General features: G+C 37.9%; 3 protein-coding genes across 3 annotated transcripts in view; 2 read left to right on the forward strand and 1 right to left on the reverse strand.

Moving 5' to 3' along the window:
- The first annotated feature begins 221 nt into the window (after positions 1-221).
- LOC107723135 (dnaJ homolog subfamily A member 2-like) lies at positions 222-2,994 on the forward strand. Its single transcript, XM_016531662.1, has 6 exons — positions 222-238; positions 435-497; positions 631-748; positions 1,583-1,642; positions 2,430-2,656; positions 2,890-2,994. The coding sequence occupies exons 3-6, from the start codon at positions 671-673 to the stop codon at positions 2,972-2,974; spliced, it is 450 nt and encodes a 149-aa protein (XP_016387148.1). The 5' UTR covers positions 222-238; positions 435-497; positions 631-670; the 3' UTR covers positions 2,975-2,994.
- Positions 2,995-3,390: 396 nt separating this feature from the next.
- Positions 3,391-12,494, forward strand: LOC107723138 (dnaJ homolog subfamily A member 2-like). The gene is made up of 9 exons (XM_016531666.1): positions 3,391-3,562; positions 4,397-4,456; positions 5,244-5,470; positions 5,704-5,784; positions 7,959-8,092; positions 8,184-8,380; positions 9,556-9,700; positions 9,787-9,914; positions 11,465-12,494. Exons 1-9 carry the CDS (start codon positions 3,485-3,487, stop codon positions 11,648-11,650), a joined length of 1,236 nt encoding a protein of 411 aa, XP_016387152.1. The 5' UTR covers positions 3,391-3,484; the 3' UTR covers positions 11,651-12,494.
- Positions 12,495-16,161: 3,667 nt separating this feature from the next.
- Positions 16,162-17,374, reverse strand: part of LOC107723139 (alanine aminotransferase 2-like) — an 18,956-nt gene continuing 17,743 nt past the window's right edge. The window contains exon 11 of the mRNA XM_016531667.1: positions 16,162-17,080. Coding sequence (XP_016387153.1) covers positions 16,981-17,080 — 100 coding nt within the window. The 3' untranslated portion in view covers positions 16,162-16,980. The remainder of the gene's footprint in view (positions 17,081-17,374) is intronic.

The raw sequence follows: 17,374 nt of genomic DNA on the forward strand, positions 1-17,374 counted from the left end.
TGATAGTAGTAGATGTAGAGGAGTGGGATGACTTTTTTCCTTTATAAGGTAGCCTAATTTTTTATTTTTACAATGTTTTTGTAATGTATTAATTATCACGGGCTGTAAAAAAACAAACAAAGTAGATTTGGTTCGAATAGCCAATATAGGCTATAAATATGTGGCTGTGTTGCGGCTCCCCTTTAAAGCTCTTGTGTTTTTCTCCTTTTCCATCTGTCCAATCCTATTCTGCTCACAGGTGATTGGAGATGAGTTTTGTTCCTGCTTTGTTGCAGTTTGCTGATTTTTGTAAAAGAACTTATGTTTTTGCTTTTCAGATAAAAGGGTAGTTTCAGTTTATTATGTTGCGGGCTCATTTATTGGTAATAAATAATTGATAATAAATTATATTGATGATAATAAATTATCAAAACATTTTGGGCTTGTTTTTGAAGCTGCGGTTGCTTCTTTGTCTCGCGAGAGTTGGCAACAGTGTATTTAAACACTATTCGTCAAAAGTAAGTTGCTGAATGTTAATATGAAGGATGTGTGTGTGTAATGTTTGCATCACGATGACATGTGCTCGTAAGTTGAGAGGAGGCGCGTGAGGAGAGGTTAAAGTTGACGCTTCCGGCCGGTGTCTCTCTTCAGCTCTCCGCTCCCCGCAGACAGTCCTTCACTCCGCACAGCCATGTCCAACGTCGCCGATACCAAACTATACGACATTCTCGGGGTCTCCCCCTCGGCCTCCGAAAACGAGCTGAAAAAGGTACGGGTTCATGTGTCTTGCCTTTAATTTAGGCGCAGTGAATCGACCGATTTTTGTGTGTGAATCAGGAAGAGAGGAGGATTAGCAGTGAGCTAAAGCTGAGTTTGGCCTAGTGATTATAGTTACCAGATCGTCGAACTAAACCGGCGAGATGGAGTGTTGTTGTGGGATTCAATCAAGCATATCTGCGGTCTCTTTACATATCCACTCGCCCGTGTATGTGTTTGATTTATGCCTTGGACTTGAACATTAAACGCAGTCAGTCATCATGCATGTCTTCCTGTGTAGCTGCTGAAAACACAGTTAGCATCAGCTCACCGTGTGGCCGCTGTTTAAGTTAGGCCTTGACGCGGGGCTTTTCCCTTTACATGTGTGTCATATTGCCAAGGAGGTCACATGTACAACGAATTTGAAACAAGCTAAAACTAATCTGACGCATACGGTGGACCTGTGGATATTTTTTTCTGTTCTTTGATAATCACAGTTAGCAACGCTATGTGTTTAGCGCAGAGGGGTTTCTGTCTGCAAGCTCGTTGAACTGTTGGAAATGATCTGTTTAGTGTCTCACTAGCTTGTGTTTTGTGTTCTCGTTAGTTGCGTTGCTCAAGGCCGCTTGGCTTCATATGAACATGACGCACAAACAAACTGCTTTAGAGTCATTCTCAAATCATGTTAAAATCTCGAGAGATATTTGCTGGAATATTCAGGCAGGTGTAACTCGTTTTACATTTAAGTTAGTTCCTTTTGTTAAATCAGTGGTTTAAATGTGGAATGTTGTTTTATTGTGTTGGATGCTTTAAGTGAAACTAACTTTCTAAAACAAATACATTTCAGGCTTATCGGAAATTAGCAAAGGAATATCACCCCGACAAAAACCCAAATGCTGGAGATAAAGTAAGATCATTTTATTATTACTTTTATCTAAATGTGGAGTATTTTGATGTAAGACATGTAGAAAGTTAAAACGCTGTTAAATAAGTATGTTGTGGAGAGATTGATCATTTTGTACACATTTGAGTTAAATTGTAATATGCAAAAGATTTTACGAATAGTATGCTTTTAAAGTATTAGCTGTTATATTAGTGTTAAGGAATATGTCACTCACATAATTGTCCTTTACTCACCCTTCCAAACCATTAAGACTTTAATTTATCTTCAAAATACCAATAAATATATTTAATGAAACCTGAGATATTTCTTTCTCTACATTTTAAAGTCAGTTTCACCAAAACAGACACTTCAAAAGTTCATAATTAGCTCATAAAAGTAACCCATATGAAGCAAGCTGTTGAACCCAATTTTTTGAAATGACGTAATCACTGTATATGATGAACAGATTTAATTTAGTCTTTTATTCGCATATAAATATTGACTGACGCACATACATGGAACACATCAAATGTTAAACATGCTTGATGCACAAGAACAAATCACTAGATTCCTATCATTTTCTTGCCTTTAATTTTTTGAAGCATCAAAGTTTTGGTGGACTGGAATCAGTTTCGTTAAAATGACTTGTTTCAAAGATGAATGAATTTTATTTATCTTAAACAACATGAGGATGAGTAAATTACAATTTTCATTTATGGGTGAACAATCCATTTAATGATGTAATGCGTATTATATTGGCTTAATGCCTTTATTCAAATATTTAATCTTTTTTTTTTTTTCTTTTTTTCAGTTCAAAGAGATTAGCTTTGCTTATGAAGTACTAACTAACCCAGAGAAGAAGGACTTGTACGACCGTTATGGGGAACAGGGTTTGCGAGAAGGTGGCTGTGGAGGAGGCGGGATGGATGACATCTTTTCCCATATCTTTGGCGGCGGTCTCTTCGGCTTCATGGGTGGACAGGGTCGGAGCAGGAACGGAGGGCGGCGGAGAGGGGAAGATATGGTCCACCCCCTGAAGTAAGTCAAATCACAAGGCTTCCACTTCTAAAGAGATGTGTGTAAAAATGCTGATTTCTGCTGTCCTTTAGTGGTCACATTGACCTCTTTTCTTTCCTGATCCTCTCATTGTTGCCTAGCACATGTATAGCTTCTTCTTAAGAAGCTTTAAATATGTCACTATGGTTTTATTTGGTGTTGCATCATGATATTCTGGAAGAGCTTACACTTTTATTGCCCCCCTCCCCCAATAGGGTGTCTCTTGAAGACTTGTACAATGGAAAAACAACCAAATTACAGCTGAGCAAGAATGTTCTGTGTAGCACTTGTAATGGGTGAGTAAGATTTGTTTCACGTTATGGGTGTTTTCATGACAATTAAAGGCACACTATGTAAGATTTTCGTAATAAAATATCCAAAAACCACTTGCACATTGTTATATATTTCATGCAGTTGTGCACTTTTTGTAAAATAACTTATGTTTTTGCTTTTCAGATAAAAGGGTAGTTTCAGTTTATTATGTTGCGGGCTCATTTATTGGTAATAAATAATTGATAATAAATTATATTGATGATAATAAATTATCAAAACATTTTGGGCTTGTTTTTGAAGCTGCGGTTGCTTCTTTGTCTCGCGAGAGTTGGCAACAGTGTATTTAAACACTATTCGTCAAAAGTAAGTTGCTGAATGTTAATATGAAGGATGTGTGTGTGTAATGTTTTGCATCACGATGACATGTGCTCGTACGTTGAGAGGAGGCGCGTGAGGAGAGGTTAAAGTTGACGCTTCCGGCCGGTGTCTCTCTTCAGCTCTCCGCTCCCCGCAGACAGTCCTTCACTCCGCACAGCCATGTCCAACGTCGCCGATACCAAACTATACGACATTCTCGGGGTCTCCCCCTCGGCCTCCGAAAACGAGCTGAAAAAGGTACGGGTTCATGTGTCTTGCCTTTAATTTAGGCGCAGTGAATCGACCGATTTTTGTGTGTGAATCAGGAAGAGAGGAGGATTAGCAGTGAGCTAAAGCTGAGTTTGGCCTAGTGATTATAGTTACCAGATCGTCGAACTAAACCGGCGAGATGGAGTGTTGTTGTGGGATTCAATCAAGCATATCTGCGGTCTCTTTACATATCCACTCGCCCGTGTATGTGTTTGATTTATGCCTTGGACTTGAACATTAAACGCAGTCAGTCATCATGCATGTCTTCCTGTGTAGCTGCTGAAAACACAGTTAGCATCAGCTCACCGTGTGGCCGCTGTTTAAGTTAGGCCTTGACGCGGGGCTTTTCCCTTTACATGTGTGTCATATTGCCAAGGAGGTCACATGTACAACGAATTTGAAACAAGCTAAAACTAATCTGACGCATACGGTGGACCTGTGGATATTTTTTTCTGTTCTTTGATAATCACAGTTAGCAACGCTATGTGTTTAGCGCAGAGGGGTTTCTGTCTGCAAGCTCGTTGAACTGTTGGAAATGATCTGTTTAGTGTCTCACTAGCTTGTGTTTTGTGTTCTCGTTAGTTGCGTTGCTCAAGGCCGCTTGGCTTCATATGAACATGACGCACAAACAAACTGCTTTAGAGTCATTCTCAAATCATGTTAAAATCTCGAGAGATATTTGCTGGAATATTCAGGCAGGTGTAACTCGTTTTACATTTAAGTTAGTTCCTTTTGTTAAATCAGTGGTTTAAATGTGGAATGTTGTTTTATTGTGTTGGATGCTTTAAGTGAAACTAACTTTCTAAAACAAATACATTTCAGGCTTATCGGAAATTAGCAAAGGAATATCACCCCGACAAAAACCCAAATGCTGGAGATAAAGTAAGATCATTTTATTATTACTTTTATCTAAATGTGGAGTATTTTGATGTAAGACATGTAGAAAGTTAAAACGCTGTTAAATAAGTATGTTGTGGAGAGATTGATCATTTTGTACACATTTGAGTTAAATTGTAATATGCAAAAGATTTTACGAATAGTATGCTTTTAAAGTATTAGCTGTTATATTAGTGTTAAGGAATATGTCACTCACATAATTGTCCTTTACTCACCCTTCCAAACCATTAAGACTTTAATTTATCTTCAAAATACCAATAAATATATTTAATGAAACCTGAGATATTTCTTTCTCTACATTTTAAAGTCAGTTTCACCAAAACAGACACTTCAAAAGTTCATAATTAGCTCATAAAAGTAACCCATATGAAGCAAGCTGTTGAACCCAATTTTTTGAAATGACGTAATCACTGTATATGATGAACAGATTTAATTTAGTCTTTTATTCGCATATAAATATTGACTGACGCACATACATGGAACACATCAAATGTTAAACATGCTTGATGCACAAGAACAAATCACTAGATTCCTATCATTTTCTTGCCTTTAATTTTTTGAAGCATCAAAGTTTTGGTGGACTGGAATCAGTTTCGTTAAAATGACTTGTTTCAAAGATGAATGAATTTTATTTATCTTAAACAACATGAGGATGAGTAAATTACAATTTTCATTTATGGGTGAACAATCCATTTAATGATGTAATGCGTATTATATTGGCTTAATGCCTTTATTCAAATATTTAATCTTTTTTTTTTTTTCTTTTTTTCAGTTCAAAGAGATTAGCTTTGCTTATGAAGTACTAACTAACCCAGAGAAGAAGGACTTGTACGACCGTTATGGGGAACAGGGTTTGCGAGAAGGTGGCTGTGGAGGAGGCGGGATGGATGACATCTTTTCCCATATCTTTGGCGGAGGTCTCTTTGGCTTCATGGGTGGACAGGGTCGGAGCAGGAACGGAGGGCGGCGGAGAGGGGAAGATATGGTCCACCCCCTGAAGTAAGTCAAATCACAAGGCTTCCACTTCTAAAGAGATGTGTGTAAAAATGCTGATTTCTGCTGTCCTTTAGTGGTCACATTGACCTCTTTTCTTTCCTGATCCTCTCATTGTTGCCTAGCACATGTATAGCTTCTTCTTAAGAAGCTTTAAATATGTCACTATGGTTTTATTTGGTGTTGCATCATGATATTCTGGAAGAGCTTACACTTTTATTGCCCCCCTCCCCCAATAGGGTGTCTCTTGAAGACTTGTACAATGGAAAAACAACCAAATTACAGCTGAGCAAGAATGTTCTGTGTAGCACTTGTAATGGGTGAGTAAGATTTGTTTCACGTTATGGGTGTTTTCATGACAATTAAAGGCACACTATGTAAGATTTTCGTAATAAAATATCCAAAAACCACTTGCACATTGTTATATATTTCATGCAGTTGTGCACTTGTTATCCCAAAAGTTCCAAAGGATTTGTAAATCCAGAGATATTCCCATTTTAAATAATGGCCCGTCCCGGTTCATTGTTGCTTATCAATTACGTAATATCCGCGCTATCTGTTTCCGCTTGTAGAAACTATGGCAACAACACAAAAATGCTGCTGCAGTTAAATTAAACTAAATCCATTACGGCAGTCGCGAAAAAAATGAAAATTAAATGAAAAGTGTTGACTGCAGCATTAAATTTAGATCTGCTCAATGTTGCACCATTAATGCGTATTATATTGGCTTAATGCCTTTATTCAAATATTTAATCTTTTTTTTTTTTTCTTTTTTTCAGTTCAAAGAGATTAGCTTTGCTTATGAAGTACTAACTAACCCAGAGAAGAAGGACTTGTACGACCGTTATGGGGAACAGGGTTTGCGAGAAGGTGGCTGTGGAGGAGGCGGGATGGATGACATCTTTTCCCATATCTTTGGCGGAGGTCTCTTTGGCTTCATGGGTGGACAGGGTCGGAGCAGGAACGGAGGGCGGCGGAGAGGGGAAGATATGGTCCACCCCCTGAAGTAAGTCAAATCACAAGGCTTCCACTTCTAAAGAGATGTGTGTAAAAATGCTGATTTCTGCTGTCCTTTAGTGGTCACATTGACCTCTTTTCTTTCCTGATCCTCTCATTGTTGCCTAGCACATGTATAGCTTCTTCTTAAGAAGCTTTAAATATGTCACTATGGTTTTATTTGGTGTTGCATCATGATATTCTGGAAGAGCTTACACTTTTATTGCCCCCCTCCCCCAATAGGGTGTCTCTTGAAGACTTGTACAATGGAAAAACAACCAAATTACAGCTGAGCAAGAATGTTCTGTGTAGCACTTGTAATGGGTGAGTAAGATTTGTTTCACGTTATGGGTGTTTTCATGACAATTAAAGGCACACTATGTAAGATTTTCGTAATAAAATATCCAAAAACCACTTGCACATTGTTATATATTTCATGCAGTTGTGCACTTATGTTATCCCAAAAGTTCCAAAGGATTTGTAAATCCAGAGAAATTCCCATTTTAAATAATGGCCCGTCCCGGTTCATTGTTGCTTATCAATTACGTAATATCCGCGCTATCTGTTTCCGCTTGTAGAAACTATGGCAACAACACAAAAATGCTGCTGCAGTTAAACTAAATCCATTATGGCAGTCACAAATAAAATTAAAATGAAATAAGCGTTGACTGCAGCATTAAATTTAGATCTGCTCAATGTTTCACCATGAATGTTTTTCCGCGTTTTTACAGTGTTGCGCATTGTAACCAATCACACGCAAGTCTGTTGAGTTTATGAACACAGCGGCCAATCAGAGGCATTTAAATGAGTCATCACTGAAACACCAGAGTTTTGTTCAGTGCGCGCGTTCGCTGAGTGTATTCTCTCATCATAAACAACAAAGTGCAGATGTACGTATGATGTAAGTAGGAGATTCATTCATCAAACAGTGTATAGACCGCTTTTCTGATGAGGGGAGTTTTTTTGAGATTGCTTAAACCCGCGCTAGACTGAAGTCAGCCATACTGTTCTTTGACAATGTAACGTTAAATGTTCTTTGCTCGCTTTCTCTATATAATTTATTCGCTGTTTGAATAACTTTGGAAGGTACAGGTCATATAAAAAAAAAATTATTCATTACATATCATATTTGGGACATCTCTGGATGGTGAAAACGACATCTCCCATCATTCCACTCTTCTTGTCATCAAGCTTCGCCTTTGTTATTGTTTTGAAAAAGCGACCTCTAGCGGCGAAAACGTACATTGTGCCTTTAAGGAGAAAGATCTCTGTAATGAGCATCGAAGTTTTTTTGTTTGTTTGTTTTTGTCTCACCACACCCAGTCGTTTCAATACAATCTTACATTTTGTGTAAGTTGTTACATAAGTTACTCTATTGTTAAATCAGTCTGAGCTAAACAGACCACAGTGGCTTTTAAAGAGTTTGAAACTTTCCCTGGCTGAAGTGTGTATGTGCTGAAGTATTTGTCAAACTGAAGCTGTTGTTTTGTCTCTGCAGTCAAGGCGGGAAGTCTGGTGCAGTCCAGAAGTGCACAGCCTGCAGGGGACGTGGTATGCGCATTATGATCAGACAGCTGGCTCCTGGCATGGTCCAACAGATGCAGTCAGTGTGCACTGATTGTAACGGTGAAGGTAAGGGACTGGAGTCTGAATGTACTTTATGAATGTCATCTAGCATGTTCATGTGGAGGTAAGATTTGCTAATGGTTTCTTTATGATCCAGGTGAGGTGATCAGTGAGAAGGATCGCTGCAAAAAGTGTGAGGGGAAGAAGGTGATTAAAGAGGTGAAGATTCTGGAAGTGCACGTGGATAAAGGTATGAAGCACGGACAGAAGATCACCTTCGGCGGGGAGGCTGACCAAGCACCTGGATTAGAACCTGGAGACATTGTCCTGGTTCTGCAGGAAAAAGAGCATGAGGTTTGTCAATGTTCACTTTCAGGTTCAGAAACTATTATGATAGAGATGTTTAGTTAGATCAGAAACTTCCGAGATTAAGTGAACAGGGGGGTTTTCATATCTGGGCAAAAAGCCTTTAAACCTTAATACGAATTTGTCCGAGACTGAATTTTTGCACAATGGCTGATATTAGTACTGTACAGTTATTTTATCCATGTTAAAAAGTGAAACGTTAACATTCATCTTGATATTTAATAAATTTACAATTTTTTTTGTTGTAACGTCACATTATAAAGAAAATGCATTAACAATAATAATAATAATAGAGGGAAACACTTACACCTCCATGTACATGTACAGTAATAGCCTTTTTGATTATATACTCAATTCTAACGTTTTTCATGATTATATACTCTATTCTAAAGTTTTTTTTTTGTTTTTTTCTTCCCCAAAGCACTACAATAAGGTCATGCTGTTTTTCCATTGAGAAACCCCAAGTCTTTTTTTTTCTGAAAACATTACATGTTTTGCCTCCAGCAAACAAAGATTCCTTTGTCGTTTGTCACTGAATTTTAGAATGACCAAATATGAATGAATGTTTCAGAGTATAAATGTGCAATATACCCAGCTTGGGGGCAAGAGGTATCTTTTTAATAATTTAACTTAGTATTTTTAAAGAATGAGTCAGTAGATAGCAGTTGGAACATAAATGTATAAATAGTGGAATGAACAGTTGAGTAGCCAATATATTGTACATAGCCATGAATAATGCTGTTAGTTGTGTGTGTGATGTTCTGTGAGATGTTCAAAACGTGTTTAAATAAAAGTTACCCAGGAAGTTTAGAGCTCAAGCAGCCTTTAGACTCACTAATAAGTTTAATTACCAGCAAGTAACAAAGAACTTGTTCTGTACCGTTTTGATTCAGCCATACAGATGATCAGGCCTTAAAGCTTCTGGCCTCTTGACTGCTGAGCTGCTGCAGGAACGTAAAGCAGATTGCAGTGACAGTGTGTCATGAACATGCTGCTTTACAGGTTCTAATCCCACCCTTTCAAGCCTCTAAGTGAAGCAAGAGTCATGTCTGTTTTGGGCTGATATGGGATATCACCGAAGCATCAGTTTTGTGTGTGTTTTTTTTTTATTTTTTTTATCTAATATGTTCAGTAAAGCTAAAGCTTTTAAACTCTTTCAACAGACGTTCAGAAGAGAAGGCAATGACTTGCACATGACCCATAAGATCGGCCTTGTTGAAGCACTTTGTGGTTTCCATTTCACATTGAAACACTTAGATGGTAGACAGATTGTGGTGAAATACCCAGCTGGTAAAGTCATTGAGCCAGGTGAGTCCTCTTGTAATGAGTTTCGTGGTGTCTGAGTTTTAAGTGGTTTGTTACATGGTCTAAAAAATGGTGTTGTCTCTTTACAGGTTCAGTCAGAGTTGTTAGAGGAGAGGGCATGCCACACTACCGTAACCCCTTCGAGAAGGGTGACCTGTTCATCAAGTTTGACGTGCAGTTCCCAGACAACAATTGGTTAAGCCCAGAGAAGCTGTCGGTAAGATAAAACATACATTTGACATTTTTGAAGAATATTATTTACATTTAGTCATTTAGCAGATGCTTTTATTCAAAGCGACTTACAAATGAGGACAATGGAAGCAATCAAAATCAACAAGAGAGCAATGATATGCAAGTGCTATAACGCGTCTCAGTTAGCTTAACGCAGTACACGTAGCAAGTATTATACATGCACTACGGTTCAAAAGTTTGGGGTCAGTACTATTATTATTATTATTATTATTTATTAAAGGGGACATCGGATGCCCATTTTCCACAAGTTGATATGATTCTTTAGGGTCTCCATGAAAAGTCTACAACATACTTTGGTTAAAATTCCTCAGTGGTAGTGTAAAACAACACCATTTTTACCTTGTCAAAAACAGCTCTGATCAGAGCGACCCGTTTCAATGCATGTCTCTTTAAATGCTAATGAGCTCTGCTCACCCCGCCCCTCTCTTCCATAGAAGTGTGAGACTTACTTCTGGAGGTGCAGCTGGATAACGTACGGTGGGAACTGATCCATCCTTGAGTTTGAACTTTTTTAGCAAAACCTGCCTTGAATTGTCCCTCGTTCAGAAAGCAGTCTGGAGTAAAATGATTCGCACAGACATAAACGCATTTATGTAGATCGGGGGGCGCATTCCCTTCAAAAACAAAAGTAATCCACTGCTCAGATGTCGGGAGTAAATGACGACTGCTATGTTTATTCTTACATCCAACAACAAAACCCCTCAATCGCTTGGGAGTCATTCTTGTCTACACCTGCTCCGGCGTCGAAACAATGGCGGACTGTGTACAGCTCAATCAATGCGGGTCTATGCTAAAACGGCAGTGTCTGTCAACAGTCGTGGGAGGGGCCTGTGCAAAGTGACATCACTTTGCCATGAATCTGTGAACAGCTTGATCTGAGAAAGTGCTTATGATTTGTGGGTATTTAAAAAAAGCACTGGGTGGATTTTTATCATTATAGAGTGGCTGCGTACACAAACTGCCAACACACCTTTAAGTTCAAACACTATGTAAAAGTGAATTTTGCATCCGATGTCCCCTTTAAGCAAGGATGCATTTAATTTGATGGTGACCGTTATAATGTTACAAAAGATTTTTTTAAATAAGCGCTTTTTTTTTTCCACCAAAGAGTCCTTGTGCTCTTTTATATTGTGGAAACAGTGATACATAACTGTTTTCAACATGAAATGTTTTTGAGCACCAAATCAGCCATTTAAAATGGTTTCTGATGGATCATGTGACACTGAAGACTGGAGTAAGGGCTACTGAAAATTTAGCTTTGCATCACAGAAATAAGTTGCACTGTAAAATGTTCAAAAATTAAGTTTTAAGTTGCAATATTTCCCTATATTACAGTTTTTACTGTATTTTATCAAACAACTGCAGCTTTGAGCATAAAAGCAAAACATTGAAAAAAAATCTTATTGACTTCAAACTTTTGAACAGTAGTGTAAATATACTTTTTTGTTGTTTTTTTTAAATAAAAACACAATTCCGAGTTTTCTTTCCCCTAATATGCGTCTTGTATTTTTTCAGGAGTTGGAGGACTTGTTGCCCACACGAGCTGATCCACCAGTCATCTCTGGAGACGCAGAGGAAGTGGACCTGCAGGAGTTTGTAAGCCAGAGCTCCTCTGGTAGTCACCGCCGTGAGGCATACAACGACAGCTCAGATGAAGAAGGAGGGCATCACGGTCCTGGCGTGCAGTGTGCCCATCAGTAACCCCGACTACAGCAAATATCTTGTCCGGCTCCAACAGCGGGGATTTAACAAAATGATCTAGTTGCACAACAAACAGGTGTGTTTATAATCTGATTCGGGGCTGCCTTAAATGATGAGAATTACATACAGCCATTCCTGTCCACCCGATTCCCTTGTAGTAAACGCACAGATGATCCCGCATCTAGTAACTCTTTCTTGCCCCTCATCCTCTCCCTGCGGCCCTTTAGAGGCAACCCCACTTCAAAGAGAAAAGGGTAATTGCTACGTACTTTGTGTAACCTGCATTTTTTTCTTGTCATAGTATTCACACATTTAAATCTAACCATAAAACATTTTTGGCCCTGGACGTGAGACTTTTTTGTTGTTGTTGTTGGAGAGCAATGACCTAACTGAAGAGGAGTTGAGAGATCCTAAAACAACAAAAACAAAATAGAAATGGGACATTATCACCAATCCATTTTTAAGTTTGTTTGTATCGGTGCGCAATTTTTACCACTATTTTATTTGTAAACTTTTTTTTTTTCCCCCCTTTCTTTTGGTATTTTAATTGGAACAAGAGACTATATAACATGTATAAAATAAATGATCGTCATTTAAGCTTTGTATCAGTTGCTGTCACATTTGAGTGTTTTGTTTTGTTTTGAAATAGTTGGAATAAAATCAATTGCCTATAGCTGTCAGCAATCCAGGTGCATGTTGAACATTTTGGTCCCTTCACTGATTGAAAGAGAGAGATGTGCATAATGAAATGAGTGGAGGAAAAAGCACCTTTATTATAGGCTTATATCTTCTGTGAAAAAGTTTGTTGTTGAATAAAATGTCCTTCAATATCTCCTCAACATAATCCAAGTCTTTGCTTTATTTGGTGCTTCAATCATTGCTTGGTAGTTAGTTTTGACATCAGTTTTAGTGTCATGCCAACATTAAAGTTCCTTTCAGGATTGATCAGTGAGGACCACATGACTATTCAGTACATTTGTCATCTAAACCAAGCTGGATCAAATGCAATTTACCTGCATTTCAATAGCAGTGGAGCTCACAGATGAAATTATGCACGTTAAATCACTGAATATGGTGAGCAATCCAGTTATTATCAGCATTTTACAGTTTTCACTTTGAAATGTTTTTAGATGCTAAAGCACAACAGATCTGAAATGTTTTCCTGCATGTTTACTTCAGACAGGTCCATGTGCAGGATCGTAATGTAGGGTTACAGGTAACATTATGTACCCACTCCAAAAGGTCATTTGTCACTGCTTTCATGGTCAGTGCAGAAAGGATCCAACTGCAGAGTAGTTTAGGAAACACCTGTGACCTAAAACCCTATTTAGAAAGGATCTGGATTGCCTAGAACTGTCACGTGCCTTTACCTCATACTTCCTGTGTTTCTGGGGATTTTAAATGACGGTGTCACTGAGCAGTTCAGTTGGCTAGAAGAACACCAGAGGGCAGTAAATCCCAATGTTACACCGTTAACTAGAACGGCAATATTGACTAAAGTCTTCAACTGCTTTAAATTTACACAGGACGGTTTACCAATACATAGCATTTTATTTGTGTGCTTGTTTTAAAAAAAAATTATATTATTGTACGTTCTTGCTTTTTAACTGACAATTGATATATGAATGCAGTGCTAAATAAAAATATCCTTTGTTTGGCAAACATAAGACAAATACACTAAAGCAATTATCCTTGTTAAAGAAGAAAGACAAAACCGACGCAATGCACTTTAACAATCTCCATAAGTTTAATATTCAATTGAAAATACTGTTAACATTGGGCCAATTTTTAAAAATCTGTACACAAAAAAAATACAAAAGAAACCAGCTTTATTACCAGTTACTAATGCATGTAGGGAAAACTTGTTTCATTAAAAGTTCACAGGCTTGAATAAAGGCACCTCATATGAAGTGATAATTAAGTTCAAATAATGCAAGGCGGCATTACAGTCGGTGTAAAGCAATATTAAATGTGTTCTGAGTTTGTCACACCACAGAAAAATGTTATGAACCAATTTAAATGATACAAAAAAAAAACAGCAAGTAAATAAAATAAGTTATCCAAATCTTGAAAAAAGAAAAGAAAAAAAAGCTGTATTCTCTGCTCTCAAACGGATAATAACTGCACTGGAGCCGCTGAGCATGGCCCCTCCCCTAACACTATAAGAGGTGTGTTCGGCTTGAAGCGGCGCTGCACAGACAAATCGGTGTTTGACGTCAAAGTACCGCGAGAGCGATTCGAAAGCATAAGGAGCGTCTGCTCTCTAGAGCTCTCATGGTACTTTGATGTCCTCCTACACTAGGGGTCTCCAAAACTAGTTGGAGCTAAACTCTGCAGGAAACTGGCCCTCCAGGACCAAGTTTGGACATTCCTGTCCTACACCGATCTGTCTGTGCAGCGCTGCTTCAAGCCGAACACACCTCTTATAGTGTTAGGGGAGGGGCCATGCTCAGCGGCTCCAGTGCCTCATCGAGACATGATTTCAGGCCCTCCCAAAAAATCCTGAAAAACTATTTACCGGTCTAACGCCACAATTCAGTACTACGTAGTTCAGAGTCCTTGTAACGTGTTTTCAGCAATATATTTCTAACATAACGTGTTTAGAAACAATTCTCTGAATTGCCTTTACACAGACTTTAACAATATTCATTCACTATTAACGGCTTTGATATAAAAGATGAGATGTCAGAAAGGGAGCTTTACAACAGAGTCAATTTTGGCACAAATATCTCTTAATGGCTAATATTTAATTTGTAAATACATCGGATCAGGGGCGTCATGCACTTGGTATTTTTGAGGGGGCACGGTTGGGAGGGTTGAGTCATGTGACACACAGCAGCCACTATATTGCTGTATAACTGATGTAGGCCTATTTCCTTTTTTTTCCAAAATATTCCCAAACTTGTAAACTATATCATGAAAGGCATTTTGCACCTTTGTAGATCATGTTAGTTAAGCTATAACGGGCAAAGTAGCCTAATGTAAGTGTAATCTATTAACGAAGCATAAAACCAGTGAGTGTCATGTCATAAAATATTTTAATACGACCGACTTTGTATTTAACGTGAATTTAATAACAACATTGTAAGTTACTAATTATAACGCTTTCATTGTACAGAAAGCGAGCAAATAACATTTTCACTGACTTCAATCTAGCGTGAGATTAAGCACTCTCAAAAAACTCCCGTTAGCCTATAATCAATGAAGCTGTCTACACTATGAAATTTATCTCTTACTTTGTACGCACATCTGCACTCTGATGTAGGACAACTCTTTTATTCTTGCTGTGGAAGTTTAAATTCTTAATTTTTTTTCATAATGTCCTCCTAATCTTAGGCAGAAGAGAGAAGTGAATCACGCCGATTCCTGCTTAAAGGGACTCGGTTTCACAGCATGCGACTGGCTGCTCGCTTCTGATGTCAATTTCATGTGCATATGTTTATATAGTTCATAGAATTCAGGATCAAGGTCTGAGCTGACAGAAAAAGTTGATGATCAGCATCATGGTATCAACGAAGCCTGATTGGATTGGTTTTGTCAGCTTGAAACCAATCCTGTAACCCAGAGTTTGTTCAGCTAGCTTCATGGTACAGGTCTCAGGACTGATTCAAATAGCATTATGTTTAATAGCTCAAAATAGCTTGCAACACAAAACCAGAGGAAATAAAATACATCAGTAAACAATTACAAGTCAGCACTTTCTCCATGCATGCTTCTAGAGGTCTGCTCTCCCGCGGGAACCGACCAGATTTCTTGCACCGCGGGATTAAATTCCCAAATAAAGCACGGTAGCGATCGGTAACTCTGGTATAATTTGAACGTTTGCGGGGTCTGTGCGCAGCATGAGCATAACGATGCTCAGAGCAGGCTGTAGCCTACCTGTGGTAAATATACGGCCCTCAGACAGAACAGGCAGGTTGTCGATGAGTGACAGAGCAGAATAAGGATGGAGCAAAGTGTGGATGCGCTGTCCTTGAAGGACGTTCAACTCGGTTTTGTTTATATTTTGCTTAGCCTATAATTTGAAATGACAGATGTCATTTATTTCTCTCTGCGACACTTTTCCCTATTGTGTTGTCAATGTTAAACAAATTGTATCCTGACAAGACGAATAAAAATAAGAAATACAATTTTTCTACAACATTTTTTATTTTCTCTGGCACTTTTTTTCCTACTGTGTTGCATAAAATATTAAATGAATTTTGTGTCTTAAGATAATTCATATAAATTCAAGTCAAAGTCAATAAATTCAAGATTCTTGACAAGACGAATAAAATAACATACAATTTTGAGCAGACTACACTGTTGTTAGCTTATCTCTTGCTTTCAGTAGCGGAAATTGAAATGTAAGATTCTGGAAACGAGATCTAAATTTAGCAGAATGGTCGGGTCGGGAAGAAAATTATTCCAAGCGGACAATGGGTGAACAAATTTGTGAATATATATATATATATATATAGCGGGAGCGGGTGGGTGCGGAATAGAACCTTGCGGGAGCTGGACTAAAAAAATAGTCCCACGCAGACCTCTACATGCTTCCTTCATGCCATGTTTTCAACTGGCCTTGAAAACATACAGGGTCAGTGACACGTAAATCATTATCTTAGCCACAATCCTCTACAGAAGCTTAACTTGTGACTAAATTTGTAATTTTCTAAGATAAAATGTTTATGTACATTGCATGGCAATGAGTGCGACTAAGGATGAGGACAACACAAACATTAAAAGAGTCCCTCCTTGTAAACTTGTAAAAGTGTTCGTCACAACACCATACACGCCCCCCCCTTAGCACCAAAGAAAACAACAAAAACAAATTTGAATCAGCCAAATGGTTTTGAATAGTTCATATAAGGTGCTACAAAAGAGTTTCAATTGATTTCAATTTTCAAGTGAGTAACATCAATCACAATTTAGTTCCTGGTTTGGCAAGATGTTAATAAATAATGCTTGTAGCAGAATCTCTTGTATTATAGAGGCTGTCTATTTACCATGCACCCAGCTGCAGAAATTATGATTTAAAGGCAAATTTAATATTTAAAAAAATGACAATGTGTACCATTTTCTCTAATGAACCGTGAAACATAACTGAAATATTCAAGAAATGTTACATGTCTGACTAAATCGCTATTTCTGTAAAACTCATCCAGAAACCACTTTCCCAAAATATTAGTAAACAAGACTGTAATTTCAATTACTTGATTAAATCATGTCTAAAATTAGAATTTAAAAAAATAGATACTTAACACTACCTTTACAGTTTAAATGCGTTAGTGCGTCAAGTAATGCTAGACTCGCGAGCTTATGTTTTGCAAATCAGATCACATCTCATCTCACTCCAGAGCAGAGTACTCTTTCAGGAAACTGATGTGGAAATCTCGCACTTTGCCAAGAAGTACCTTCAGTTTCTCTATGGATGGCAGGATTGTCATTCTGAAACAAAGACAAACAGACCAAACTTAAAAAAAAAAGTGCTAACAGGTATTACTGGCATATAAAATAATAAAACACAGGTGCCTGTAACTGGACACTGAAAGCAATATCATCACACAATAATTTGAATAGTAAGGGAAAGTGAATAATTCTCAGTTTTCAGAGCCATTTCATTAATCTGGTTTAAAAACAACACAGAGTGTGACATGTGCACGTTCAGCATAACTTTCCTGTTGTGTCAGAAAAATTATTCACGACATTTTCAGCTCAGGCCAAAAAAAAAAAAAAAAAAAA

Source organism: Sinocyclocheilus rhinocerous, unplaced genomic scaffold (genome assembly GCF_001515625.1).
Source record: "Sinocyclocheilus rhinocerous isolate Xijiao unplaced genomic scaffold, SAMN03320098_v1.1 scaffold725, whole genome shotgun sequence".
NCBI lineage: Eukaryota > Metazoa > Chordata > Actinopteri > Cypriniformes > Cyprinidae > Sinocyclocheilus > Sinocyclocheilus rhinocerous.

Coding starts and splice junctions, on each gene's coding strand:
- LOC107723138 (XM_016531666.1), top strand. CDS start 3,485: ATGTCCAACGTCGCCGATACCAAACTATACGACATTCTCGGGGTCTCC. Junction 5,785..7,958: donor CTGTGTAGCACTTGTAATGG/GTGAGTAAGATT, acceptor TTGTCTCTGCAG/TCAAGGCGGGAAGTCTGGTG. Junction 9,701..9,786: donor TGGTAAAGTCATTGAGCCAG/GTGAGTCCTCTT, acceptor GTCTCTTTACAG/GTTCAGTCAGAGTTGTTAGA.
- LOC107723135 (XM_016531662.1), top strand. CDS start 671: ATGTCCAACGTCGCCGATACCAAACTATACGACATTCTCGGGGTCTCC. Junction 749..1,582: donor CCGAAAACGAGCTGAAAAAG/GTACGGGTTCAT, acceptor AATACATTTCAG/GCTTATCGGAAATTAGCAAA. Junction 1,643..2,429: donor ACCCAAATGCTGGAGATAAA/GTAAGATCATTT, acceptor TCTTTTTTTCAG/TTCAAAGAGATTAGCTTTGC.